General features: G+C 40.1%; 1 protein-coding gene across 1 annotated transcript in view; it reads left to right on the top strand.

Moving 5' to 3' along the window:
* The window catches only part of nrg3b (neuregulin 3b), a 305,656-nt gene extending 285,726 nt beyond the window's left edge, over nt 1–19,930 (top strand). Inside the window, exons 8-9 of the mRNA XM_061707728.1 lie at nt 8,495–8,677; nt 18,712–19,930. Of these exons, the coding sequence (XP_061563712.1) occupies nt 8,495–8,677; nt 18,712–19,462 (934 nt within the window). The 3' untranslated portion in view covers nt 19,463–19,930. The remainder of the gene's footprint in view (nt 1–8,494; nt 8,678–18,711) is intronic.
* Nucleotides 19,931–25,455: the final 5,525 nt, after the last annotated feature.

Consider the following 25,455-nt stretch of genomic DNA (forward strand, 5'->3'; position numbering starts at 1 on the left):
CCATCAATATAGCTGCAAATGTTTACCTGTGTGTCTGAGGCTTTATTACAGGGCGTGAGCATGTGCAGATTGATTCACTCGTTTAAATGCAGACCGCATCTGTTGACCTGGGATTTTACTGAAACAATATCGCTAAAAAGACACCTGTGACCTCCTCTTTAATCAACACGGATCCACAAACAGAGTCCTGGATGCTTTTTAGTTTTGCCTTCCAATAATCAGCAAATGCTTTCTAACGCCTGGCTTTTGAGTGCTATGAGAAATTGTTTAATTATCTTTCAGAACCATGTCAAATGACTCTGTAAAATACACCAGTATTAATCAGGTCTGGCTCTGTTTAGCGTTAATGGAAACACAACACTTGGGTGCACATACTAATTTACTATGATGGTGCAGTCAGAACTGCAAAAGTGAACGCAGCTCTTTTTTTTTTTCTTCACAGAAACACACATTTATTGACCATTGCATCTCTCATGGCTACTCTGAAACTGACGGAAACATCTAAAAGCTATAAAGAAATGTAACTGACTTGATTTGGACTAGTCTGCTAGAAAGCTACTAGCTCAGTTTTAGCTTGGTTGTTTGAACCTAACGTCTAGTGCAAATAACAAAATAGCTTCATTATCAAAGAAAGTAATCATTATGAGAAGCCATGACCCACAGCAGCCTGCAGGATTTAGCACAATCCCCTCATAAAAGCAGCGAGTTCAGGCCCGTCACCTGGGAAGTCGACATAACTCCAGTTCTGTGTGCATGTTAACCCTCAGCAGACTGAGAGTACACATGCTGATACTGGCATGTTTACTAGAGGGAAAGGATTCAAACAGCCAGCTTTGTTTATCTGGTCTATTGCTTATTATTTAAGGGATTTATATGTCTTAGCACGCAAGCTAATTTTAGTTTGTATTAACACAGCTGCACCTGCCAAGAAAAGTAGGTTTACCTACATGCCATGTAGCATTTCTTAGATGGAGTTCTCTTCCTGATATCAGGATACCCCGCTGGACGTATATCCTGTCTGCAAAGACAAGCCAACAACGGTTTATCTAACACAGGGGTCGGCACCCCGCGGCTCCAGAGCCGCATCGGGCTCTTTAGCGCCGCCCTAGTGGCTCCCTGGAGCTTTTTCAAAAATGTTTGACCTTTTTTTTTTCTTTTTTTCTTTTTTTCCCCTTTTTTCTTCTTTTTTCTTTTTTTCTTCTTTTTCTTCTTCTTTTTTTCCTTTTTTTTTCTTTTTCCTTTTAATATCGACATTTCGACTTCTCGAAATTTGGACTTTTTTTCTCGACATTTCGACTTTTTTCTCTAGATTTTGACTTTTTTCTTGAAATTTCAACTTTTCTCGACATTTCGACTTTTTTCTCAAAGTGCACAATGAAAAAAAAAAATCTTCCCCCAGTTATAACTAATATAGATACATGCAGCATGTGTTGTCTTCATTCTAAGGCTGATACAAGACTTTTCATTTTTTGCGGCTCCAGACATATTTGTTTTTTGTGTTTTTGGTCAAATATGGCTCTTTCAACATTTTGGGTTGCCGACCCCTGATCTAACACAATGGTAGAGGAAAAAACGTTTTAATATGGTGTAAGACATGAGATTATACTGGAATTCAGATCGCAGCAATGACTTTCTCAAGTTCTATCTTCGTGGGCCATTAATAATCATTACTCACCTTTTGCATCAAGTAGCAATTGCTTTTCCTGTGATTTAGTTAACCTGCAAAAATTATTCACTTTGATAATTTCCCTTAAATATGTTTTGAATAACAAAATCAAACACAGCTCAGTTTATATGGAACGTATTCACTGTAGCTCAGCCAAAAAGGAAATAATATCATTGCATTATTAGGAAGCAGTGATAGGGTTTTTATTTTTTGTTGTTTTGTTTTTTTTGGCTTGGTGCAATTGACTCGATCACCAACATTTTTTACTATGACTGGATCATGGAAAGTAGGCTAATCAATTGCTCAAAACAAGTCAGTGAAGCTGCATTTTTCTCACGCTGAGAAGGAAACGGTGCCCATTGTGAACATCAGGAGTGCTACTGTCTGTGTGTGCGTCCTGCTGTTTCTGTGTTTCTGTGCAGATGCACGTTATTGGCTGTTCATGTGACTGGCTGACGTTAACCCACATCCCTTGTCACACGTCGTCCCACTCAGTCGCCCATTCTTCACTGCTCCTCTCAAATGAATTGGGTAGACATCATCTTAGAGAGCATCTGGTTAAATAATGGGCCCCGACTCCCCTGCCTGCCAGGTGTTAGAGGCCATGTGGTTTTAGTCAAATGCAGAGAATTTGCTGCTTTTCTATCTTTAAATCTGAAGATTCAATAATAAAAGCCTGTTTTTTTGTTTGTTTCCTCCCACTCCGAAATAGTCAAAGTTTTCCTGTTGTAAGTTAACTCAATGGAAAACAGAAAAACAAAATGGACATAAGGCGCATTCATACTAACTTATTAAGCCATGAGTCAATACAAATATGCCAGCAGAGACTAACATTACGTGTGCTTATCATTCCCCTGCCATGGACTTCAGGGAATCATTCACACTCAGTACGTTTACATGCAGCCGTCCAATCGGATTTCTGATCGTATAAGACATCGTTCGGACTAGGATTGGGCGATATTTTACCGTTCACGATATACCATCAAAAAAATTCCCCAATTTGTCATCTCGTGGTAAAAACGATAAATTCTCGTTGATGTTTTTGTGTAAAGCGGATTTATGGTTCAGCGTTAAATCCACGCACAACGTACGTGAAGGAAGGAAGGAAGGAAGGAAGGAAGGAAGGAAGGAAGGAAGGAAGGAAGGAAGGAAGGAAGGAAGGAAGGAAGGAAGGAAGGAAGGAAGGAAGGAAGGAAGGAAGGAAGGAAGGAAGGAAGGAAGGAAGGAAATGAGCTAGAAAGAAAGAAAGATATGAGTCTTAAAGAAAGAAAGAAAGAAAGAAAGAAAGAAAGAAAGAAAGAAAGAAAGAAAGAAAGAAAGAAAGAAAGAAAGAAAGAAAGAAAGATAAATTCCGGTTGATGAGGTGTTTGTGTAACAAACATGGCGGATCTGAGTCATTACAGTTTTGCAGTACAGGTGTAACTCATTTAATTGGTTTTTATTAATTCAATTTAATTGGTGTAGTTTAGTAGAATTTAGTATTCTTTTAGAGCAGTGATTTGATGGCGCCAAAGACTGAATGTGGTGATAGATTTATAGTTACAAAGGTGGAGTTGAATTGGTATTTCTTTTATCGTCATTTTTATCGTTATCGGGATAAATGCCAGAAATTATCGTGATACATTTTTTAGTCCATACCGCCCATCCCTAGTTCGGACTTTTAAACTACATGTAAACACCTCAATCCGATCTACTTTGGACCTATTTCAGACATTTAATAATCTGATAACAACACCTAGATAATTCGTTCACAGTTGGAATGTTAACTCCATGTATACGGAGACATCAGATATTGCAGTCTGCACATGCTGGAGAATTTCCTCTGGGGCTTCACCCGGAAGTGAAAGGAGACGGTGCGTCTTAAATAGTTGATTAAACACCTTTAAAAAGATGGTGAAAGAGATGCAGAAGCTTCATCAGGACACCGGAGCAGATCAAAATAAAGTGGAAAAATATACGGAAGGCGTAAAATTGACGCCAAACAAAACAACCGTCAACCGGAAGTGGCTCTTTGTTGAAATGGTTACCATGGTTACAGCGCCACCTAGCGTCACAGAGTCAGCCATGCTCTGGACATTTATCCCATTCTCTGGACAGCAAGTAAATTCAGACAAGTGATTGGGTCTTCTGGATGTTTATCTGATACCATAAGAAATCCCATTTCTTTGCTGCATGTAAACGTACTGACAGTGAACATTAACAACCGAATATCTGCTTTACTCTACTTCATGAATTAAAATGGGCTAAGAACAAGCTACATCATCATTTCTATTTTAAGGATACATGTTGCCCTTTTTTTCCACAAGGAGCCACAATTTGCTGAGGTGTTAACAAAATGTCTGTGACATACTGTAGCAGCTTTCTTTTCAAAATGACTCTCAAGCTCTGTTTATAACAGCATGTTACACGGGGCGGAGTCAGCCACTCCACTTGACTCCACCTCTGCCACTCATTGTGCCACGATTTAAAGTCTCTTCTCCGGCTCGTGCACCACTTATGTTGATCTGACACTGAGGTGAGATAAAGATGGTGATTTGATCTGGGCCTGTGACGTCACAATTCCCTGCAAACCTGAACGTCTCTGACTGACATATCTTCAGATTCAAGTTGCCGTAGTCCAGGTGACGGTATTGCGTCACTTGTAGATGGGTTTTTGATTTGGCACTCACTTCAGACACAAATTAATGCTCTCAAGCAAACAACTAATTTACTTTTCTTCAAAATATCTCCTCTTTGAACAAAAAAAAGGATCAATCAATCCACTCCGTGGACTCACCACATTTATGCTGTGCTGCTTGCAAAGCGCCAATATATTTATAAAAACCAAAACAACCTCAAACTGTAAGACTTGATTTGTGTTTAGTGCTTCAGACTTCTTGTTTTTCTCTAACTAATAAAATATGTCTCGTAGTCTTTGGTCTTTGTTCTAGTACGCTAGATTAACAAGCCTTTATAAAGCAGAAGAAACTGCAGCGTGTGATAATTAGAGGATCTTTTATAAAAAAAATGTATATATATATATATATTTTTGAACAATCTGAAAATAATGTATTTGGGTTTATTATGGTCCCACATGCACTGTGGGGGCCGTATGTTTCACTAAAATGCACTCACATGGGCTTGTAATACAATGCAGTCTAACTTTGATCCACATTTGATGTAATTTGGTTGCTGCTGCAGCCTGGCAGGGATCGGCTTTGAAGAAGACCGCCTACTATGCAAAGATGAATTTAAAAACGCCGTGCCTAGAAAGGAGAATTTCTGCATCCATCATTTGACAGCAGCATGAGATCAGTATATGGGTCACTTTTTGTGTTCCAGCTTACACAGCAATAACATTCAAAGATCACAAAAAAAGAAATGCATCAGCGGTGCTTTACATGTCTGGTCCTCTATTATTCCATACATGCTGATTATACACACCAGGGGCTGGTTACATGTCACACAGTTTGTGACACAGCCTGGGTGAGACTGAATTATTTCAATCAGTAAAAAGATTTCTTTGACATTTTGTGGAGATGCTTGTGGTCGCAGAGAGATTATGCCTCCTCAATTTGGCAATCCTGTTTTGTTTTTTCATTTGTTTTGTTCATTTGTTTTCTTGACCCAGAACAAAACCCGCGTTTGTGGACTCAAAGACAATTAAAGCTGCAAGCAGCAATGAATGGGCCCTCGCACCCTTGTGCACGTTCAGGCTGCAGTGGAAGCTTGTACGACTTGATGTAGATTCTTCAGGCCTGGACATTTAGAGGATGACACCACCCACGACTCTCTATCAAACCATTCAAAAGTTATGGTAGAAAGTAGGGATTATAAAATATCGACCAATCAGAATAAGGGGCGGGGCTAATTCAGGCCAATGAAGGTCAAGTACTCAATATCGAGTCCCACATGTCTTTATCACAAACCATTCAAAAGTTATGGCAGAAAATAGGAACTATCAAATATGGACCAACCAGATGAAGAGGGGGTGCGCTTTTTGGCATCTACCGTCGCCACGGTAACGCTTTTGACTGAGAAAAGTAATGCGCGTCGTCGCAGGATGGAGACGCACATTTTGATGTATAATACACCTGGGTGCACGTTACGGTTCAGGCCGCATTAACTGCCGAAGGAATGGCATAAATTGCGCCAAAATTACACTATTAATTGAAAATGGCCGACTTCCTGTTCGGTTTCGGCCATGGTGCCAAGAGACTTTTCTTTAAGTTGCAACATGATACAGGTGTGTAGCGATTTTCGTGCATGTACGTCAAACCGTATTGTGGGGCTTGAGGCACAAAGTTTTCTAGGGGGCGCTGTTGAGCCATTAGGCCACGCCCATTAATGCAAACCATTAAATATAAAAATTTTCGCCAGGCCTGGCTTGGTGCAAAATTTGGTGACTTTAAGGGAACGTTTAGGGGGGCAAAAAGGCCCTCATTTTGTCAGAAGAAGGAGAAAAAAAAAATCCTACAGATACAATAGGGCCGAGCAAGTGCTCGGGCCCTAATTACATTTTTGAAAGGCTGAAGAATGATGATCTTCTGCGTTTTCATGTTAAACCAACATTTCAAGTATAATAGGCAGTGAAATAGTAGCACAATCTTTTTGACTGTTGTATGTTTTCAAATTTGAGTTGTTAGTATGCTTGCACTGTTGCCGTGCAGGTGTTAGGGTGAGAGATGTGAGATGTAGGTAGAGACTCATGAGCACAGGACTCAGCCTTTTTAATGAGATACATATTGACATTAACAAGCACTGTGAGACATTAACACATTTACTGCGCATGTATGTATTTACTGATATATTGCGTAATGGTTATTCTAAGTTAATATAATTAGATTTATTTGGGGTAGAAAAAGATGCATAACCCTGAAAGAAAAGAGAACTTTTACATGAAACATTTTTTTTCTGTATTTTGGTTCATTATATCAATGCAGCCCAAACAGAAAGATGCATCCAGAATAATTAAAGCAATGATGTGTGAAAGGTGTAGTACAACCAAAATGCTCCTGATCATCATCATCGCATTACATTAAGTCTTTTTTCCCCCCTGATTCACCGCAGTTCATGGACAACTTGTAACGTTCTGCTTTCTTTCTGTTCATAATCTATACGGGTAGCAAACTATTTGATGTCCATTAAAGCCTAGTAGCTTCACTGGAAGTTACAAGACAGGCGTGATACAGTCTAGTCCACATTAGCATCACAACATCATCTAGGGGAGGAAAAGGGTTTCCCGTCATGTTTCATTAGAGTAACAAGGCAGCCAACCATCTGAACCAAATGCAATGTGTAAAAAGGTAATAATTCAGTCGCCTTACAGAAATACAGCCCTCATGGCACTCTCACTCTTCACACCTTTCTGTTCATTGTTAGTATTGAAGATACAGCGATTTTACTTCTTGCTGCACCCAATCTTTTTTTTTTTTTTTGGTCGTAGCTGTCTTAAATTAGACTCTTTTCCAACCCATGTCAGTTGTTGGTGTGTTATTGGCTATACCGTTTTTTTGAATTTTGCTCCAAACAACTAATGGTACCTCTGCATCCAGCTGTTTGGCTGCACTGGTCATGCACACCGCGCACGGATGAGGAGAATGTCCAGAAACGAGCAGAAAGTCCAACTGATTGGCCACAAATCATGACCCTCAGTCTGAGTAAGATTATTGGTTGTGGGGTTTTTTTTATAGAGCCCCAGATGACTGATTTTTTTTAATAAATCTCAGAACCATTATTTAATATTTTACTATGGGAAAGTAATCTTTTTTTTTCTGTCAACCTTTAAAACAAAAAAACGTTCTTTAAAGAATCAGCTATTGAGCATTTTAACATAATAATGCACCTGGAACAAAGAAGCCTCTGGCACAGCAAGTCCACGTACATACAGTAGTTGCACTGACTCTGACGTGCAGAGCAGAGCGAGGATTGGCACACATCTCACCACAACTAGCTCTCAGCGTCTTCTGTCAAGAATACAGCCTTTTTTCCTCTGCTGTAATTGCTGGAAAAGAACACCTTTCGCTGCCACTGTCAATGCTCTCTGACATGGTTTTCCTGGGGTTCTGGAGGAAATTGAGCCAGTGCAAAAAGGGTAAAAAAGATTTTAAAAAAAAAGTTTTATTATTTTTCTGCTGTGACAAGTAAAAAATGTTTGACACGAAAAGGCCTATCAGCAGCCACGGCACGCTACGCGTGCGTCTTGTGAGAGGCTCATTAATTGAACCTTCTTGCTTCGGCAGGTGTGCAGGAGTTAGAATTCATGAGGAAAGGCGTGCTTATCTCAAATTAAAATTTGTAATGGACAAAATACACATGCAAAAAAATAATCCAAATATACATGAAAGTAAATGACACACAGTTTTCTTAATTTTATGTAAAATATGAAAACAATGACTTAAGCCCAATAGACTGCGCACACACACACACACACACACAAAGTCAGTAGCATAGCCACACATAAAGTCTTCTCACTTTGATTTAGCCATGACAAATTATTTAATTCTTATGTAAATTATGTAAATTGAATCGCCTATTGGTAAGTTATTAATCCTTCCACGTATATCTGATACCAACATCTCGTGCTTGCAGCTCAGTGCCAAAGTAATTTATGCATCGAGTCAGCTGGGCAATAAGTTTTTCTCCTTTCTTTTTTCTTCTTCTACCCAGTCCTCGTACTGAAAGGTCAATCTACTCCAGTCCATTATACCCAAATATAGACGGGAGATTAGATCAATTTAATGCGATAAATAGATGTACGAATGCCGTTTGAACTGATAGAGCTTTTGTAAAATGACGTGTTCAGCTGGGGATCGGCACTCACCTCATCTGCTTGACCTGTGCTTGCAGGAGCAGCTCCCTCTCTCTCAGCCCAGCGCTGCAGCGGAAGGAGGCCAACCGCTTCCGGACCCCACCCATCTCCAGAGGGAGGCGTAAGATATCGACAAATCTCATCGACGGATCCAGAGTGGCCGGTCACATCTACAAACACCTGCAAGAGGATGAGCCCACAGATGTGGAGTCCATAAGAAGGTATGTCTGTCTTTTTATTCGTCCTGTCTTGTTTTTTTGATCCTCAAGGTGGAAATTCTCCCTTTTCTCTTCCCACGTTTGGTCAGAGTCGGTTCAGTTAGACGTCTGGACTAACTGAGGCTAAATTGTGGTGGCAGGTGGATGATTTGGGGTGAAATGGGTTTTTGACTGAAAGACTCTCAGTTCAAATCAGTTCAAAACGCTGAACTATCCAATGAAATCTGATTGAGGGAAATAAATGAGAATTGCGGTGGCCTCATTCAGCTGGGACTGACACAGTTAGCCTGGAGAGCCAGCTTGACCCCGACTGTTCAACGGAATCATGCTGGAAGGTATGAGTGTGTAAATGTTGTAAAATGTCACATCTTGGAATTAAACTAAAAGTACTCAAGTACAATTTATATCAGGTAATTTCACAATAAGTTTTTACTTTTACCTGCAAAATTTGTAAACACATATCTGCACATTCTTTCTGTTTTTGTCAATTTAATGAGAATGCTTCTATTTCATTTTCCACTATTGCACATCAGTCTCAAACTCAAGTCCTCGAGGGTCTGCATGTCCTGCATGTTTTTGGTGCTGCACTGCAGCACACATGATTCAAACCAACACGGTGACACAGTGACACAGTGATTTGTATCAGGGTGTGTCGGAGCAGGGAAACATCAGAAAACACACGCAGGACAGCCCTCGGGGACCAGAAGTTGAGACCCCTGCTGTACAGCTTCCTGGTATCACAGTCATTTCCCACTTACATGAGACAGTAACATGTAGAAATGGTCCTTTGGTTTATGCATTGGCGCGCCACAGACATTGGCCGGGTTTCCCAGATCAGTTAAGTAGTTCTTAACAGCGAAAGACTTCTTTCAAACCTTCTTAAGGAGCCTGTGAAAGAAAATCGCGTTTCCCAGAGTCGCTCTTAGCTTAAGTATCTCTTTCATTAAGAAGGAAATGAAAGATGCTTCTGACCCAGTCTTTCCAACCATCTTAGTGAACAAAGACTCACAGATCCAGCCGCGTCAGGCAAAACAATATCACACCAAGCAATGAGATATTAAAACAATGCAGCCCGCACAAGTTTTGATCTATTTTATACTTTAGATATATATTGTTTAGCATTTATTGGTGACAGCAAAGGGGGAAAAAAAAGAAAAATAAGGAATAACAAGTGTGTTCCTGTATATGCTTTATGCATTACGCACAAATAAAACGATCATCATGAATATCATTTATTTGATGATTTGGCTGCTATACAGCATGTTCTCGCTGCAAATCAACCGCGTCGCCGTGCGCGAAGCAGAACAGTTTTTATGAACGCATTCGTGCGTCAGCACTTCAGTCCTCTGGACGTGCTGTCGGACCGGGCTGCCCAGGCAGCCGGGACACCGATCCTCCTGCGCCGCGCCCGAGCACCTACATGTGTGATGACAGGGAAGCAGCAGCTGATCAACGGGATCCTTTGATGAATCGTTCATACAGTCTCAAATATAATCAATGGTGTCGGTTTATATTAAAGAATCTTTTTGCCCAGAAGAAAAAAGAGCGAAGACAACGACCCATAACTATTTTCTTCTCTTGAAAAAACCCACCTGCGGGATGCAGCAGCATCAGAAGAGCAGGAATACGTGCGTGGCGGGGATGATCTCTGCAATCTGAAGCCCTCTATAATTGTAAAAAGAATTTCACTTATCACGGGTTCTTTTTGGAACATAACCCTGCGAAAAACCAGGGATTGCTGTAATTCCACGTTGCGATTTGCGAAACTCGCCTTCTCTTGGCTCATGTTTTTGAACGCACACACCCGCCCACCACGTTTCCTCCCGGTCTCTGCGTGTGGGGAAACAAAGCCTCACTGTAACCAGAAATAACGGAGTAACGCACCGTTTGGATGAAAAAGGGTCATTGAATTATATTTATCATCTTAATTTTTCATTATAACGCACAGGCAGCAGGGAATTAGTGCGTTAGGTAGCAGTGCTGCGTGTGAAAATGCGCTGATAGTGATCGGTGATCGATTTGCCTGGCATCGATTGATTTGGTTTCAGAACCGGACAGCTGCTCCAAAGAGCTTCTGAAAGAGCGAAACTAAAGGACGGTGTTAAGAAGTCATCTGGGAAACACCCGTATCTTAGGGTTCTCTCTTAGTTCAAACCTTCTTTGAACCTCTCTTAAGTCCTTAAGAGAGGTTGGATCTGGGAAACCCGGCCATTGACTGTGTTTCCATGCATCAATAACCCTTTTAAAACGCGAATATTGGCAATAACCCGAATTTGCACGGCCATGTAAACACCAATAACCCCTTTGAATAACCCCAGTTTGCTCATATTCGGGTTTTTAAAAACCCGAATATGAGCCCTGGGTTACTCCTTTTAAAACCTGAATATTGGGTCATGTAAACGCCAAACGGAATATCCCCATCAAACGGAACAGAAATTTGTTTTCTGCTCATGCTCTGTTCACAAGGAATCCTGGTCTTTTGAGTCCAGGAAGTTCTTCTAAACACGGAGAAACAAGACCAGGAGGAGACTAATCACTTCATAAATGTAATGAAGGATATGAACATTTCTGCATTTGTAGACGGTAGAAAGTACCGGGATAGAAGATTTACAAGAAGGTGAGAGAAAAGTTGCGCGAAGCAGCATTTGTTTTGAATTTGGATACAGGAAGAAGAAGTGGAAATTACGGGAATTGCGTCATCACGTTCTCCATGCGTCGCTGGTTTGATCCAGATATCCCGAATGATTAATTACCATGTATACAGGGATAACCCTGTTTGCTCACGCATGTAAACGGAATGTTCCGAATGTTTCAGTAACCGAAATATTAGCAATAACCCGAATTTTGACTGCATGTAAAAGTAGTCAGTGATTTGTATCAGGGTGTGTCGGAGCAGGGAAACATCAGAAAACGCACGCAGGACAGCCCTGGAGGACCAGAAGTTGAGACCCCTGCTGTACAGCTTCCTGGTATCACAGTCAGTTCCCACTTACATGAGACAGTAACATGTAGAAATGGTCCTTTGGTTTATGCATTGGCGCGCCACAGACATTGATGACGTTTTATGAAAGACAAAACAGACTCGTATGTAATGCTGTAATTTGAAAAACAACAAACACCGTCAGAAGTCAAATCTTCTGGCTATTAACTCAAACAAGGTTTATTGGCCCCTGATTTCTGCACCTTTCTAAAGAAAAATAACTAATTCTGAGTAAAAATCTCATTCTTGATTTAATACAATTGTAGACAAAAGCCTAGTAGAGCATTTTAAACTATATGCAGATATTGTGTTTATTGCAACAAAAAAAAAAAAAAAAAAAGGAAGGCAATGCACACGTTTAACTGTATAGCAGTATTCAACAAGGTGATTCAAAGTGCACCAGGAGTTAGCAGTGTTGTTTTGACCGCTTTTGACACGTAGGGAGTTCTGGATCTCACTTGTGATGCTCTTTGAATAAAGCATTTTCTCTGTGACACACCATTACTTTATTTATGTGAACTGCTTGAAGTCGCCGGCTGCAAAAACAGCTCTTACTTAACCAAGGTTGAATAGTTGGGAATGTGTCACTAGTTTTACTTTTGATGTTTTCAACTTTCTATTTAAAAATCTAGTTAGTTTAACTTAGTTTTCATGATGGATTTGTTAGATTTTTTTATAATTGGAAAATGCATAGGTTTTGTTTAGTTTTTACAAGATTTTTTTTATAAGATGAGGTGTGAGTTTCAATAAGGTCAGAGTGAGTATTGTTGTAGTAAAAGCTATACTTAAACCATGTATCAAAAAAATAAATAAGGACAAACTAGCAAGCAAGTATAAATCAAACACAATTTCAAGAGATTTTCAAGTTTTTGTGTGAAACATGTATAATATGCCTTCTGTGACAAAATGCAGGCAGTGATCCAAGTGAACATTAAAGTGGCCTCAGAAACCCAATAAACTAAAATCAAAGTTTCTGTTTTTTAATACTTTTTTTCAGTTTTGTACTCTGCTTTACCAGTCTTAGCCTCAGTAAGGTTGTTTACTATTGCAGTTCTTGGTTTCTTGAACTTTGGTTCAAGGGCATGGCTGAACGTCTGCAAAGACATTCCTGTTGAATTTAAAATATTTACTTATGCTTCCTCCGAGTTGAGGTCTCAACGTACTCCAGGGTTAGCTTTTCCCTATGTAAACCCTTCAGATTAACTCTAAGATTTATGGGATGTTTCCCCTTGGGAAGTGTTCTACGTATTTTGTCACAAGGACTTGCTTTCCTCTTTTGATGGAGTCGTACTCAAAGGAATACCAAATAGGACTCCGCTGCTTCTACCCAACTTTTACCGTCACCATCCTTTCGTATCCAACACAGAATCATCAGCATGTGAACTCTTGTATGGTTAGCTGTGAACTGTTCAGAACCACCCGCATGCTAATTAAGAATCTTGACGAAATTGGATTTTTTGGGGCTGAAATTCTAGTTTAAGTCAGCTTTGTAAGCATACAATATACAGTAACTTCATTAGAAAAAGGAATAAAATTAACCATATTTTTAAAGAAAACCTTTATTTCATTTCAGTCAATGAAACAACTTTTCAACTCCAGTTTGAGTTACTTAGTTAATTTTCATTCTTGAAGGGAAAGGCAGCATGCAGTAAATTATACAGGAAAATTAGAATATTGTGATAAAGTCCTTTATTTTCTGTAATGCAAACATGTCATACATTCTGGATTCATTACAAATCAACTGAAATATTGCAAGCCTTTTATTATTTTAATATTTCTACAGCTTAAGAAAATGGCTTACAGCTTAAGAAAACTCAAATATCCTATCTCAAAAAATTAGAATATTCTGTGAATCTTAATCTTAAACTGTAAGCCATAATCAGCCATATTAAAATAATAAAAGGCTTGCAATATTTCAGTTGATTTGTAATGAATCCAGAATGTATGACATTTTTGTTTTTTTTTAATTGCATTACAGAAAATAAAGAACTTTATCACAATATTCTAATTTTCTGAGACAGTCCTGTATAATCATGTGAGGTTCAGTTGTCTTTGCATTGAGACATCTGGCAGGAATAACCTTCAGTGGTTCGTTGTTACGGTGCAAACGTCTCAAGCCACCTCTTCTTCTCTTGTGTCTTGAAGATACTGACAGAAAATACAGGAACTTGCTCTCTTTAAATTCAATAGAATTGCACCTTCTTTTGCCCCCCCACTTTTTTTTCCTGGGTCCCGGCATTGAAGCGTATTGATCAGACGGGCTGGGGGCTGGTTCTACGAGAGCACTGGCGTGTGTCCTCTTAGTGGTTGGGTTTTTGCCAGTGTGGGCTCCAGGGATCAATCCACCGAACCGTCCAGCATGTGGACAACTGACTCTAACCTGTCCTTAAAAAGAGACACCTCTGTGCTCGGGACTGACTTTTGCCACATTATCTTGAACATTGTGAAGTTTTATTTTGTATACATTTCAAATTTGTGTCTTATTAAGACTATGTACTTCTTTTTTTTTTTTGTTTGTATATATATCTTTATTGAGGGCAATAAAAAATGAAAAAAAAATAAGATTTACAATAACAATATAATTATCAATGTTCCCCCCCCCTCCCTTTTTTTTTTTTACTTCTTTTTACTTTTCATAACATTAATTAAACCAAAATAAATAAATAATAATAAGATCTTGAATGATTACATCATTCAAAATCATTTAACTTCTTTTCACATATGATTATCAATACTGGAACAAATGAATAATAAATTAAATAATGAAGTCCTGCGTAAACACATTCATTAATATAGTAGATGATTCAGATCATTAGTCCAATAAAGGCAAAAAATCCCAAAAAAGGTCCCCAAGACTATGTACTTCTTGAATAAATACGGAGTTATTTTGTAACCCTTATTTAAAGCTAATAATACAATTGTTCGGAAGTCAATTACAAAATAATGCTAAACAAAGTTCACATTAATATCAAGCTGCGTGGCAATTTATTTTGTCTGAAACGTGCTGGGAGCAGAGCTGCGCTGGATGGCTGTGAGGAAGAAGGCTACATGCTGCGGAAGATTAATTTCAGGCATTTACATGAGTTGCCCTATTTTGACGGCCATCAGAAGTGAAGTTGGGCAGCTGGTGCTGCTGCCGTAGCGACCAAAGTGGGCTTTGTACCAGTTAGTGGTCAGGAGTCTAAAAACCCATTTGAAAATGACCGTCTGATTATCCTCACAGGCAACCGCTCCAAGCTGTGAAACCTCTCACTCTGTGATCAGCAAGGAAATATCTGTGGGAAGGGTTTTTATTTTTTGCTTAATTCAAATCCGTGTAAGATTTCTTTTTGATAATAGATATAATGAGATTAACTGTGAGAGACAACAACCAAACTTGGAAAAGTATGCATCTTTTGCTGGTCCTCAAGCTGAACACTTTCCCTAAGTAGATTAATGCATAACATTAACAGCTCCACTGGCTTTTCTTCTTTAATAAAGTGGCACTGAAAACATTAATTTGTTTCAGGTTTTACTTACAAACGCAGACCGGAGCATCTTTAATGGTAAAGTAAGGCTCTGGTTTAGCTTGTGAGTCAGAAAGTGTCTAATTTGCTGTCAGTGTGTGCAGCTTGAGCGATGACACTGTTAACAGAAACGTCTGTCATTAAAGCAGCAGTGTCCCCAGTGCACCCTCCCCAACTCAAAGGAGCCTTGCAATGTTCCTATCAGCAAGCCATCCTGACTGAGCATTTCACTGACTTGTAAAATACTCTGCAAGCTGCCAAACTCTTTATGTGACCTATTTCCATAATTTACATTTTTAAACAAAGCTCAGTGGAGCTTAGCAGTTTTATTTTATTTTTTTTTCTCGGTTGTGCAAGGAGAGATCCTCCAGGAGCAGTTTTCTTCTTAACACACACTCACAAATGCGCACTTACACTCATACAGAATAACAAACAAACTAATAAAGAAACTAATGAGGATTCTTTTTTTAAAATCACAGAGGAAAAATCTGTTCGCTATAGGCAATTAAATCTTACACACATTTCTCAAGCGTTTAGGAGAAGAGATGAAATAATAAGGCCTCGTGTTCTCTTTGGGATAAGATTGCATTTGTACAGTTCAACAATTCAGAACTCATTAGCCATTGATAATTCCCTTTCAGATCCATCGCTCAAATGTGTCTCTCGCTGGCCTTCAGGAGCCTGAGATGACCTATTTCTCGCCTTACAAGCCACGCAACACTGAGCGTAGAGCTCCCCTCCTTTTACTCCTGCGGCCCCCACATCTTCCGTGTTGCCATGGATACACCCTCTCATCTCTGGAAATGAGAAACGGGAGGTGGAAAGGAGAGTGAGAGAAGGAGCGGGTGGGGGGGGTGGGACAGATGGAGGACTGGGCAGAGATGATGAGAGTGCACAGAACTGAAGATGGAGGAACAGAGTGTGGTGTGGTGAAAAGTGTGGGTTTTTTTTTAAAGAAAAAAGGAGGGAGGGCAGCAAACAAACATGAGAATATTCTGTCATGTTTTCAAATTAGTTCAGTGGGTTTTATGATCCACTGTCAAACCATTTGCCCATCACAGAGAAGGACAGAACTGAAGTCAAATTTGACACAGGAAATATTTTTCGACAGAGGTTGCATTGCCCTTCTAACACCAAGAAAGAGCAGAGAGAGGGAACGTAATTCAATTATTTAGACTTGGCCCTGCTACAAACAGCCTCTGAAGGCTGACAATAACCCTCGCTCTCCTTAGGCTGTGTGCCAGAGTAATGATATTAACTCCTGAGTGCATTTATTCAACTAATATACAAACTTACCCACTTGACTCTCATAACTTTCCTTCTCTGCTGCATCATTTTCAAACTGAGCATGAATCGTCCACTCTGTTAGTTCGCACGATCCATCATCAGTCAGATTCCCCCGCTGAGACTCTCACACCCACACAGATGCTTATATTCAGCCCTAAATCTGACATCATAGGTCTGTCACGCAAAGTGTTTTCTTCAAGACGGGGTAATGAGTCTAATTTCCTAAACTAAAATTAGGTCACAATGTGAAGAGGCAGTCTCGTATTTATACCATGTTCAGATATCTACGCAGGAAGAGTCACGGATCTAGTTACTGCGGTGCTAAAGCCTTTAAACTCTGATAAGGGATTTCTCAGTTAAACATTTATGCAGCAACACCGGCTGCTCATGCTGAGGATTATAAATAATTACTCAAAGATTATGATAAGACAATAACTAAATAATAATTATTTGTTGTTTCTTTTCTTTTGCAACTGGAATGAAATAGTAACAGCATAAGAGAATTGCATCTTTATCTGCATATTGTATGTGCCATACTTTCTCAAATCAAGGCTGAGGTTTTTCTTTTCTTTATTGCCTAATGTATCAGGCCTTTATTACAGCGAGGCCATTATTTTTGTAATTGTAATAAGTATGATTTGTCATATTTTTCTAAAATGTCTTGTTTTAATTTGTCAAAAATGACATCTGGTATGGTGAACTTAATAGTTGCTTCTAAAAATGTGCCTCCAGGCCGTTTGGAAATGTTTTAACTTGAAAGTGAAAATGATTTCAAAGACAATGCACTTGGTTCCAAGAAGATGTCTTCAACATGTCAGAGTGAAAAGTTGACCGTCTCTTTAGCCAGAGGGTATTCAAAGGAAAGCCAGTGGTAAGCAGTGGTAGGATCATTTGGGCACACAAACCTCCCTGCCATAATAAGGTGTTGGTTCAAGGAGAAGATGCCTCCTAGGGGGGGAAGTGCTTAAGGTGTAGAAGGCACTGACGCAGGCAGAGCCAAGACTCATTGGAGATTAAGGGCCAATCCCAATACACCCCCTACTTTCTACCACTAGCCCTAAAAATGAAGCCACAGGCGTAGGGTCCTTGTAATGTTCCCTAGGGATTGGGACTCCACTTGCTACGTCACTGCGTGGTTTACGTTCGGGTACGTAAGCGACTCCGTAGTTACGTTTGCACATCGTCACACCATATCAGGAAGCCCAGAGCTAAAAGCTGTTTTAATTTCAGCTGTAGTGCTGTTAATATGCCACTTTATTAAGTTTTAATATTATTTCCAGGCGTAAAAGTAACTGTTAAGATCCCCAACCTGGGCTCAGTTTATCCAAATAACCCCTGTTAAGAAATTTGCTCCGATGTTTTCGGGGATGATAAGAGCCGCCAGTGATTTATGGTTCCGCGTTACACCAACGCAGAGCCTACGGCGTAGGTTACGCGTCCGCGTAACCTACGCCGTAGGCTCTGCGTTGGTGTAACGCGGAACCATAAATCAGCCTTTATTCTGGCGAGATCTGAAGATACAACGCAACAACGAGCAAGCGAGTGATTATGTACATCCACTGAGTGAATATTATGAAAGTAAAATATATATTTCTCGCTAGAAATGTAATCAAAACGCATTTTTATGCAGAAACTAACTCAAAATATTGATTTTATTCACTGAAAAAGAGAAAATGTCCGCCATGTTTTTTTGTTTGATTCAGTCTGCAAATGACGTAAAGCATTCTGGGAAATTTCTCTAGCCCTCGGTCAGTGAGTCAGTATCTGAAATCCCTCGCTGTGAAGGGCTAGATTCATACACACTAGCCCTCGTTATGTCCACTAACCCTACATGCAAAGAGGGATTGGGACACCACTACCCTCATGGGAACGCGCAAAATTTAGGGGTAGGACTGAAAAGTAGGACTAGGGGGGGATTGGGACTGGCCCTTCATCTCTCAGCTGGCCTGGGGATGACTTAGTATCCCCCAAAGGAGATGGAAGCTGGGGAGAGGGAGGTCTGGGACTGCTGAGACCCAAACTCGATGGATGGATGGATGGATGGATGGATAGATGGATGGATGGATGACTACTATTTGTAATGTAATATGAATGAATGAGTACATGCATGTGCTTTTTTACAAGATCCTGCACAAAACTGACTCTACTTAGCAGACGGAGTTGCAGACGTGTCCTTTGGGTGTTTGACAAGCCCTTAAACAATAGGGTTCTAAAATGAATTACATGGTCATCATTCTCTTTTCTGTTCTCTCTCCTGCCTAAAGGTGCGACTCTGCAAGCGGAAGGACCGGCCCCCTCCTGAGCAGGACCCCTCTGTCTTACTTTACCGCCAGAAAAGGATGGACTGAGGTCCCCTGCACCCGCCTTGATAAGGGAACCATTTTCCTTCCGCCGTCTCTGCGCACTCGCTCTGTGCCCATCATCCCATCACTCCAAGCATGTGACCCTGAGGCACCGCATGAGAACTCAAGTGACCGGAACCAAGCAGGGATCCTCAAATGGCACCCAACACTGGCTGAGAAGTCCGGGCAGCCCATTAGCAATCCTCCCTCCCAGCCTGAGACTGTTGTGTTGGCGACTGCAGCTGCACCCAGCGGCATCAGCCGCCCTGCCACCGACTGCGGTCCTCTGGGATCGGAGAGGAACCTCGGCTCTGCTGAGGCGCCCATTGGGTCTACTGAGTATACAACAGAAATTGCCCAGGATTTAAAGCAGAAACGCCTTTCCAGCCCCAAGAAAATGTCTGGATCGCACAGCAAGAGCCATCACAATGGCACAAACACCCTAGAGGATGGGACTGTGCAGGAATCAGGGAGGAAAAGTGTTCAGTATTCAACCAGAGCTCTGCACACAACCAGCGGGACCAGAGGTCTGAAGGCAGCAGGCCAAAGAGAAATTCAGGGACAGTGCCAAGGTCAGACATCTTCCTTGAACGGAGGAGCGTACTGCTTCCTGGCCAAAGGGCCCAGCTGCAGAGGAACTGGTAACACGTACGCCAGCCCCTCTGCAAGCTGATTGGATTAACTCTGCAATGCTTCAAAGAGACCTTTTCTATTGACTGTACACCTTTGCTGGTGGCACTGAACGGTTAGCAGGTGGGACAATCTGTGTGGCCACATGGACCAATAACAGATGGGTTTCAATTCTGGAGGAACATGAACAGATTGAACTGCCAACGAAAAAATAACTCAACACAAAAAACATCAAATCACAAAGAAAAAGAGACATACAAACACACATTGTGAATAAATGTGACTCAATAAGGAAAACAGAAGCGTGACTTGAGTGGGAGCTTGACTTGAACTGTTTATTAAAAAAAAAATGTGACTATTTAAAAGGAGGTTCTACTTAGAAACCAAAATAGTGTGTCATCTCTATGTTGTTTCGCTATTGTAAAGAAATGAAATTATATATGTCATATAATATATGTCATATAGACGTATATATATTTGACATACAATTGTGAGAAAATAAAGAATAAGATAACAGTGTTGACAAAGGGCTTTGTTTGGTCTTAATTAGTTACTCTCTGCAAACTGTCTTTTACATATATACATATATGTATACAAATAAATGATAAAGCTGTTGCTGTTGTCACATTACGATAAATTCCAACATCACTCTGAGTTGCAGCTACATCTTTATGGCAACAGACACTAGCTCACACTCCAAAACACCTACTGCCATTTGCCTATATTTCTAATGTCTTTTGCTTTGAAAATGTACCAAATTGTTTGGGTTTTAAGTAGTGATGCACCGAAATGAAAATTTGTGGCCGAAACCGAAAATAATAATAAACACTTGGCCGAATACCGAACAATACCGAACATGGTTCTTCAGCAGTTTTTCATTTATTTTGCCAATTTTTTCACCATTGCATAATAGGCATGCTTTTCAAAGAAAAAAAATATTTTACAAAATTACAAGGTAGAAAATATTTATTGAACATAAAAAACTGAACATGTTTTAATTTCCCAGCATTATGTTTTGGTTCCACCTCCTGGTGAATGTTAGGTAAAATTATTATGGGGTTAGTTTTTGGTTGGCCAACGATTTATGTAGTGCGCAACGTTACGGGACGGAGCGGCCAGTCTATTTCCTTATTTTACAACGCCGTTATTAATTGTTCGTTTTTTTTTCCCCACTTATTCCACCGAACACCGAAAGTGTTTTTTTTGCCATTTTCGGCCTAACAATTTCGGTTACCGAACAATCGGTGCATCACTAGTTTTAAGTGTGCATGCATGTGTGCAGGTTTTACCAAAGCATCTCGCAAATGAGGTAAAAAATAAGAAGAGGACAAAAGCAAATGAGTGCAGAATTAAGATTATTTCTTGCTCCGGATAAACCTTGTATCTGTAAGTTACAAAGGAGAAAGAAATTAGATAATGAGAAAGAAAAACCACTGAAATCAAACAATGGCCACGAAATTCATTGACTGAAGTGAACTACAGCAGCAAACAAGGACAGCACAATTCTTTATTCATGCTTCATTAATGTCACATTCAATGCATCTCACATTCCTCCCTTTCAGGTGTGCAATGACTCCTGGCAAGGTAGGTTATACAGGATTTACAAATGTGTATTACTGAGATTTTTTCATCACTTCTGTGCTGAATAAAACTGTCTTTAGTCTGTGAGAAGGTTTATGTGAAGATTAAAATGAACTTCATTGATCCTTGAGGGGGAAATACAGCCAAGGCAGCTGCAAAGCAAAGATAAAATTACCATAAACGTAAAATATTTTGCATTTTAAACAGATACACTGACTGCTGGCTAGCTTTAACTGTATTCACTACAAAATTTTCAGATGTTTACAGATTTGCATACTGTATTTACCCTACAGCGGTGACGGAGGCAGGTGTGCAAATGGTGAGGAATTAAAAAATTAAACCTTGAAAAATAGTTGGAGAACAAAGAGAATGGTGCAGATATTTTCATACTGGGCATAAGCGGTCATCATGAAAACCATCAAATCAAATCAAAGTCCTAGAGGCTCATGGGAGCCCATATTACTCTGCATTGCTGTACATATTCATGATACAGCAGTGGCAGCAGCTCCTGATGTTAATATAACAATACAGAAGTCTGTGTGGGATGCTAGTGTGGAAACACCAGCACTCTTTAAAGGAGAAGCTATATGCAGTGATGTTAAGGTGCAGATTAAATGAATATAAATGCAGTTGTTTTGTGTCTCAGAGAAACAGTTTGTACCATTAGAGATCAATTTTTAATTCCAATGCCAATTCCCTTTTGTAGCCATGGAGTTGAAGGGTTAAGTAGGAGGGGCAAAGGGCGAATGGGCATTGACTGAGATTGGTGCTAAAATAAATGTGCATTTTTATTTTAACTGCACAACACTGTCTGAGTAACACAGAAAAGAGAAACATGTACAAAAATACTTGTTCCTCTTTTCATAAAAAAGAAAAACTTGATTTTGGGACAAACTGGCTTGAAATATCTAGAATAAATGCAGAATTATATGCTAATTGTTTAACTTCACTACAATCTAAAATTCACATAACACGCCCTTCCTCAACAGCTCTGCACCATAGTTGAATACAAAGCAAAAAAAATAATGGTACTATGAGAGAATTCTGACAGCAAAGTGTCTCTGCTCCTTTGGCAGTAATGAGAGGCCATGTGGATTTAGAAAGGAAGAGATCAGTCTTTGATCACAGCTCAAATGAATGTTGGAAACGCTGCTGGAAGCATCATTTGAATGAGTCCCTATCGCACTATTCGTTGATTGGATTCTTTTTCTTTAAAATAGAGTGAGAGAAAAATAAACCTGAAACCAGGGAGGACTTACCTGGGGGAGGTTTTTTTTGTTTCAATACCTGTTCAAAATCTAAACCTGCACTTTAAAGATGACAAAGAAGAATTTATTATTACCTGAAATGAATCAGATTTGTCAGAGTTTGGCGCAGTAACTGCTGAATTAATCCTGACTGATGCTGACTCTTTTATGTTTTTGAACAATATCTCACACACACACACTCACACTGGTCTCTCCTGCACAGTATGAGAGGAATACTAATGATCCAGGGGTGCAGGTGGACAGTGAAGTTCCCCGCCAGATGGTACAGAGATTATGAGGACAGCAGGCCTGCATGCGAATGGTACTGCTACCAGAGTGGATGTCTGCTAACATCTCTCAGTGGCTCCACCACATCAGGAGACATTTAACATTGCCGGCTGCTGCGTTATTATAAGTGGCCGTTTCTTTCTTTAATGAAATACATTTCATTTTGTTTGTTCGTAAATGGCAGATGCTGACATTGAGAGTGAAGCACAGTCTGTGGTGCAAGCCGGATCATCATAACGATGCGGGATCTGTCGCTGTAAATGTCTGGAGGAACATTCATATTTACAGTCAGGCAGTCAACACAGCAAAAGGGACCTGGATGGTTCCAGATTTGTCACCTAAAGTCTTATTTGTGATCTTAAAAATGTGGCCATATGATGTGTTTCAAGACATCATCAGTAAAGTCAGCCATCAATGTGTTTTGTAATGGTTTCTGCTTTGAGTCTGCATCACCTACAATCTCAGAAATCGAGTCCGGCATTTGAAAAATCAACCCTCACTTAGGGCTGGGCGATTTTGGACAAAAATAAAATCCCGATTTTTTTTCTCTGAAAACCCGATTTTCGATTTCGATTTTTTTGGTAAAACTACAAAAGACAATGGAATAAATAGTTTCAAATATTTTATCTTTATTTTTAAAGAAAAATAGCAAACAAATTTCCCTATTGGGAATGAACTGCAATTGAAAGATACTGTAAATCCTCCTTGAGTTTAGTAAAGTGACAACATTTACAATTTTCTTGACCAAACAAAGATGACTAGACGAGCTCTGTCTGTAATGCAGCCAGCTGCAAAAAAGGAAAATCGATTTTCCGATTTTCCTTTTTTTAACATCGATTGTGATTAATAAATCCGATTTAGATTTAAAATCGATTAATTGCACACCTCACTATTTATTTCTTAGCTAATTTGCATGCACTGTAAAGATCTGATGAAATGAAAGGCTACTGTAAGCTACATGAAGTATAGCCAAACTAAATTTGCACAAAATGGTTGGTGCAAGAATGAAGCAATTTTGTTTTGGAGCCCCCTTCTAGCTGTTTGCCATATTTGGAAAAGTGATTGTCCACAGAGGAGAAGGTAGTCATGAGTACTGAAACGGGCCAACATTTTGAGACCATCCATGATTATGGTTCCTTTTGACCTCTAGTATTGAGTTCACTTACAATTCTGCCCCAAATCACTGCCGTGAATAAGTGATATCACAATGCACTTCAAGAGCCACTTCTTCCAACAATATATGTGTAAACTGGTGATGATCCTATTATTTTCGACTGGAGCACCATGTCACAAGTCAGTGTGATATCAAAATAACTTAGAGAACATAAAACACTAACATTTTGCACTTATTCCAAAACTGAAGTAGATTCTCAAAAAGCAGATAAAAAATTAGAAGTTGTGATCAACACGGGACACTAATAGAGCAAGTATGGATCACTATCATTCAGGATTTGGCCCAAAGAGTGATATCAAGTCAGAGTAAATTATGGACGTTTTGAAAAAGCGTTGACAACGTATATATCAACTATTTGAATTAATCTGATGCATTTGCAAATAAAAACCTTAAAAAGTTGTGAAATGCTTTTAAACGTGACTTAGGAAACACGAGGGGAAACATATCTAAGAATACTGAAGCAGAAAAGTTTGCAAAACCATAATTTGACTAAATCTTTGCCCACAACTGTAGTTAGCCAAAGCTAGGAAGAAAGTAGTGTTGAAACAAGCGAGCCAGCAGTCTGATAACTGGAGGCTTCCTCAGCTGGAAGCCACCGCTTTGGAGCCAAGCGCGCAATCTTTGTGGCTCCCGGCTAATCAAACACACCAGAAAATGGTCCACCAGCACCAGCATTTACTGTTGAAAGCAGCAAAAGGTGATAAAAAGTAGATAGAATTTTGGAAAGTGAAATGAAAATAGTCTACTCTCTAAGCAAATCCAATACAGACTTCAGGGATTTCCCTGCCAGGTATCAAAGGGTAGTTCAGTTTGGCACACACATGGATGTTAGCCTTTGGTGAGTATCGCATGAACTTTAGGAACTAACTGAGAAAAGTTATCAGTTGAAGGTGTGAGGAAGCGATTGTTTGAGAAATGGATTCGTGATTTAGAAATATGTCAAAATGTTCAGCAATTTATGTAAAATGTGTAAGGGGTGAGGTTTTGGACCCAAGAGCAGCACCAAGTGGACCAGATAAGATTGGTAATGACTTTTATTGTCAGCAGAAGCAGGTAAGCACAGCAAATGCTCACAATTGTTGGAGTGATGACGCTGTTCCAGTGATGATCAGGGCAGAGACGAGGCAGGTAGGTCAGGAACAAGCAGGGTCGAAACCCAGAGATCAGACGATCTGGCAGTGAGTGAGGAGGAGAATGGAGCTTTTAACCTGGCTTGATTGCTGAGGAGCTGCAGCTGAGTGAGCAGGTGAGTGGAGTGAGTGACGAGGTGGGTGTGGCTGCAGATGGGGTGAGCAGGAGAGAGGTGAGTGGAAAATTACTGAAGGCCGGAGGACTAACCATGACAAAATGAGTAAAAACAATTTGAAGTTGTTCCTTTTAATATCAACCATTTGTCTATCCATCCATCCATTTCCATATCCGCTTTATCCTTTGCAGCAGGGGTCACCAATCCTGGTCCTCGAGGGCCGGTGTCCTGCATGTTTTACATGTTTCGCTGCTTCATTGCACCGTGATAGAAGTGACTGTGTCATTAAGAGAATTGTGCAGACCTCCTGACAAGCTGATGACGATGATTAATTAGAATCAGGTGTGTTAAAGCAGAGAAAACTCTAAAACATGCAGGACACCGGCCCTCGAGGACCAGGATTGGTGACCCCTGCTTTGCAGGGTCACGAGGGTCTGCTGGAGCCTATCCTAGCTCATCACAGGTGAGAGGCAGGGGTTACACCCTGGACAGGTCGGCAG

Source organism: Cololabis saira, chromosome 19 (assembly GCF_033807715.1).
Source record: "Cololabis saira isolate AMF1-May2022 chromosome 19, fColSai1.1, whole genome shotgun sequence".
Taxonomy (NCBI): Eukaryota; Metazoa; Chordata; class Actinopteri; order Beloniformes; family Belonidae; genus Cololabis; species Cololabis saira.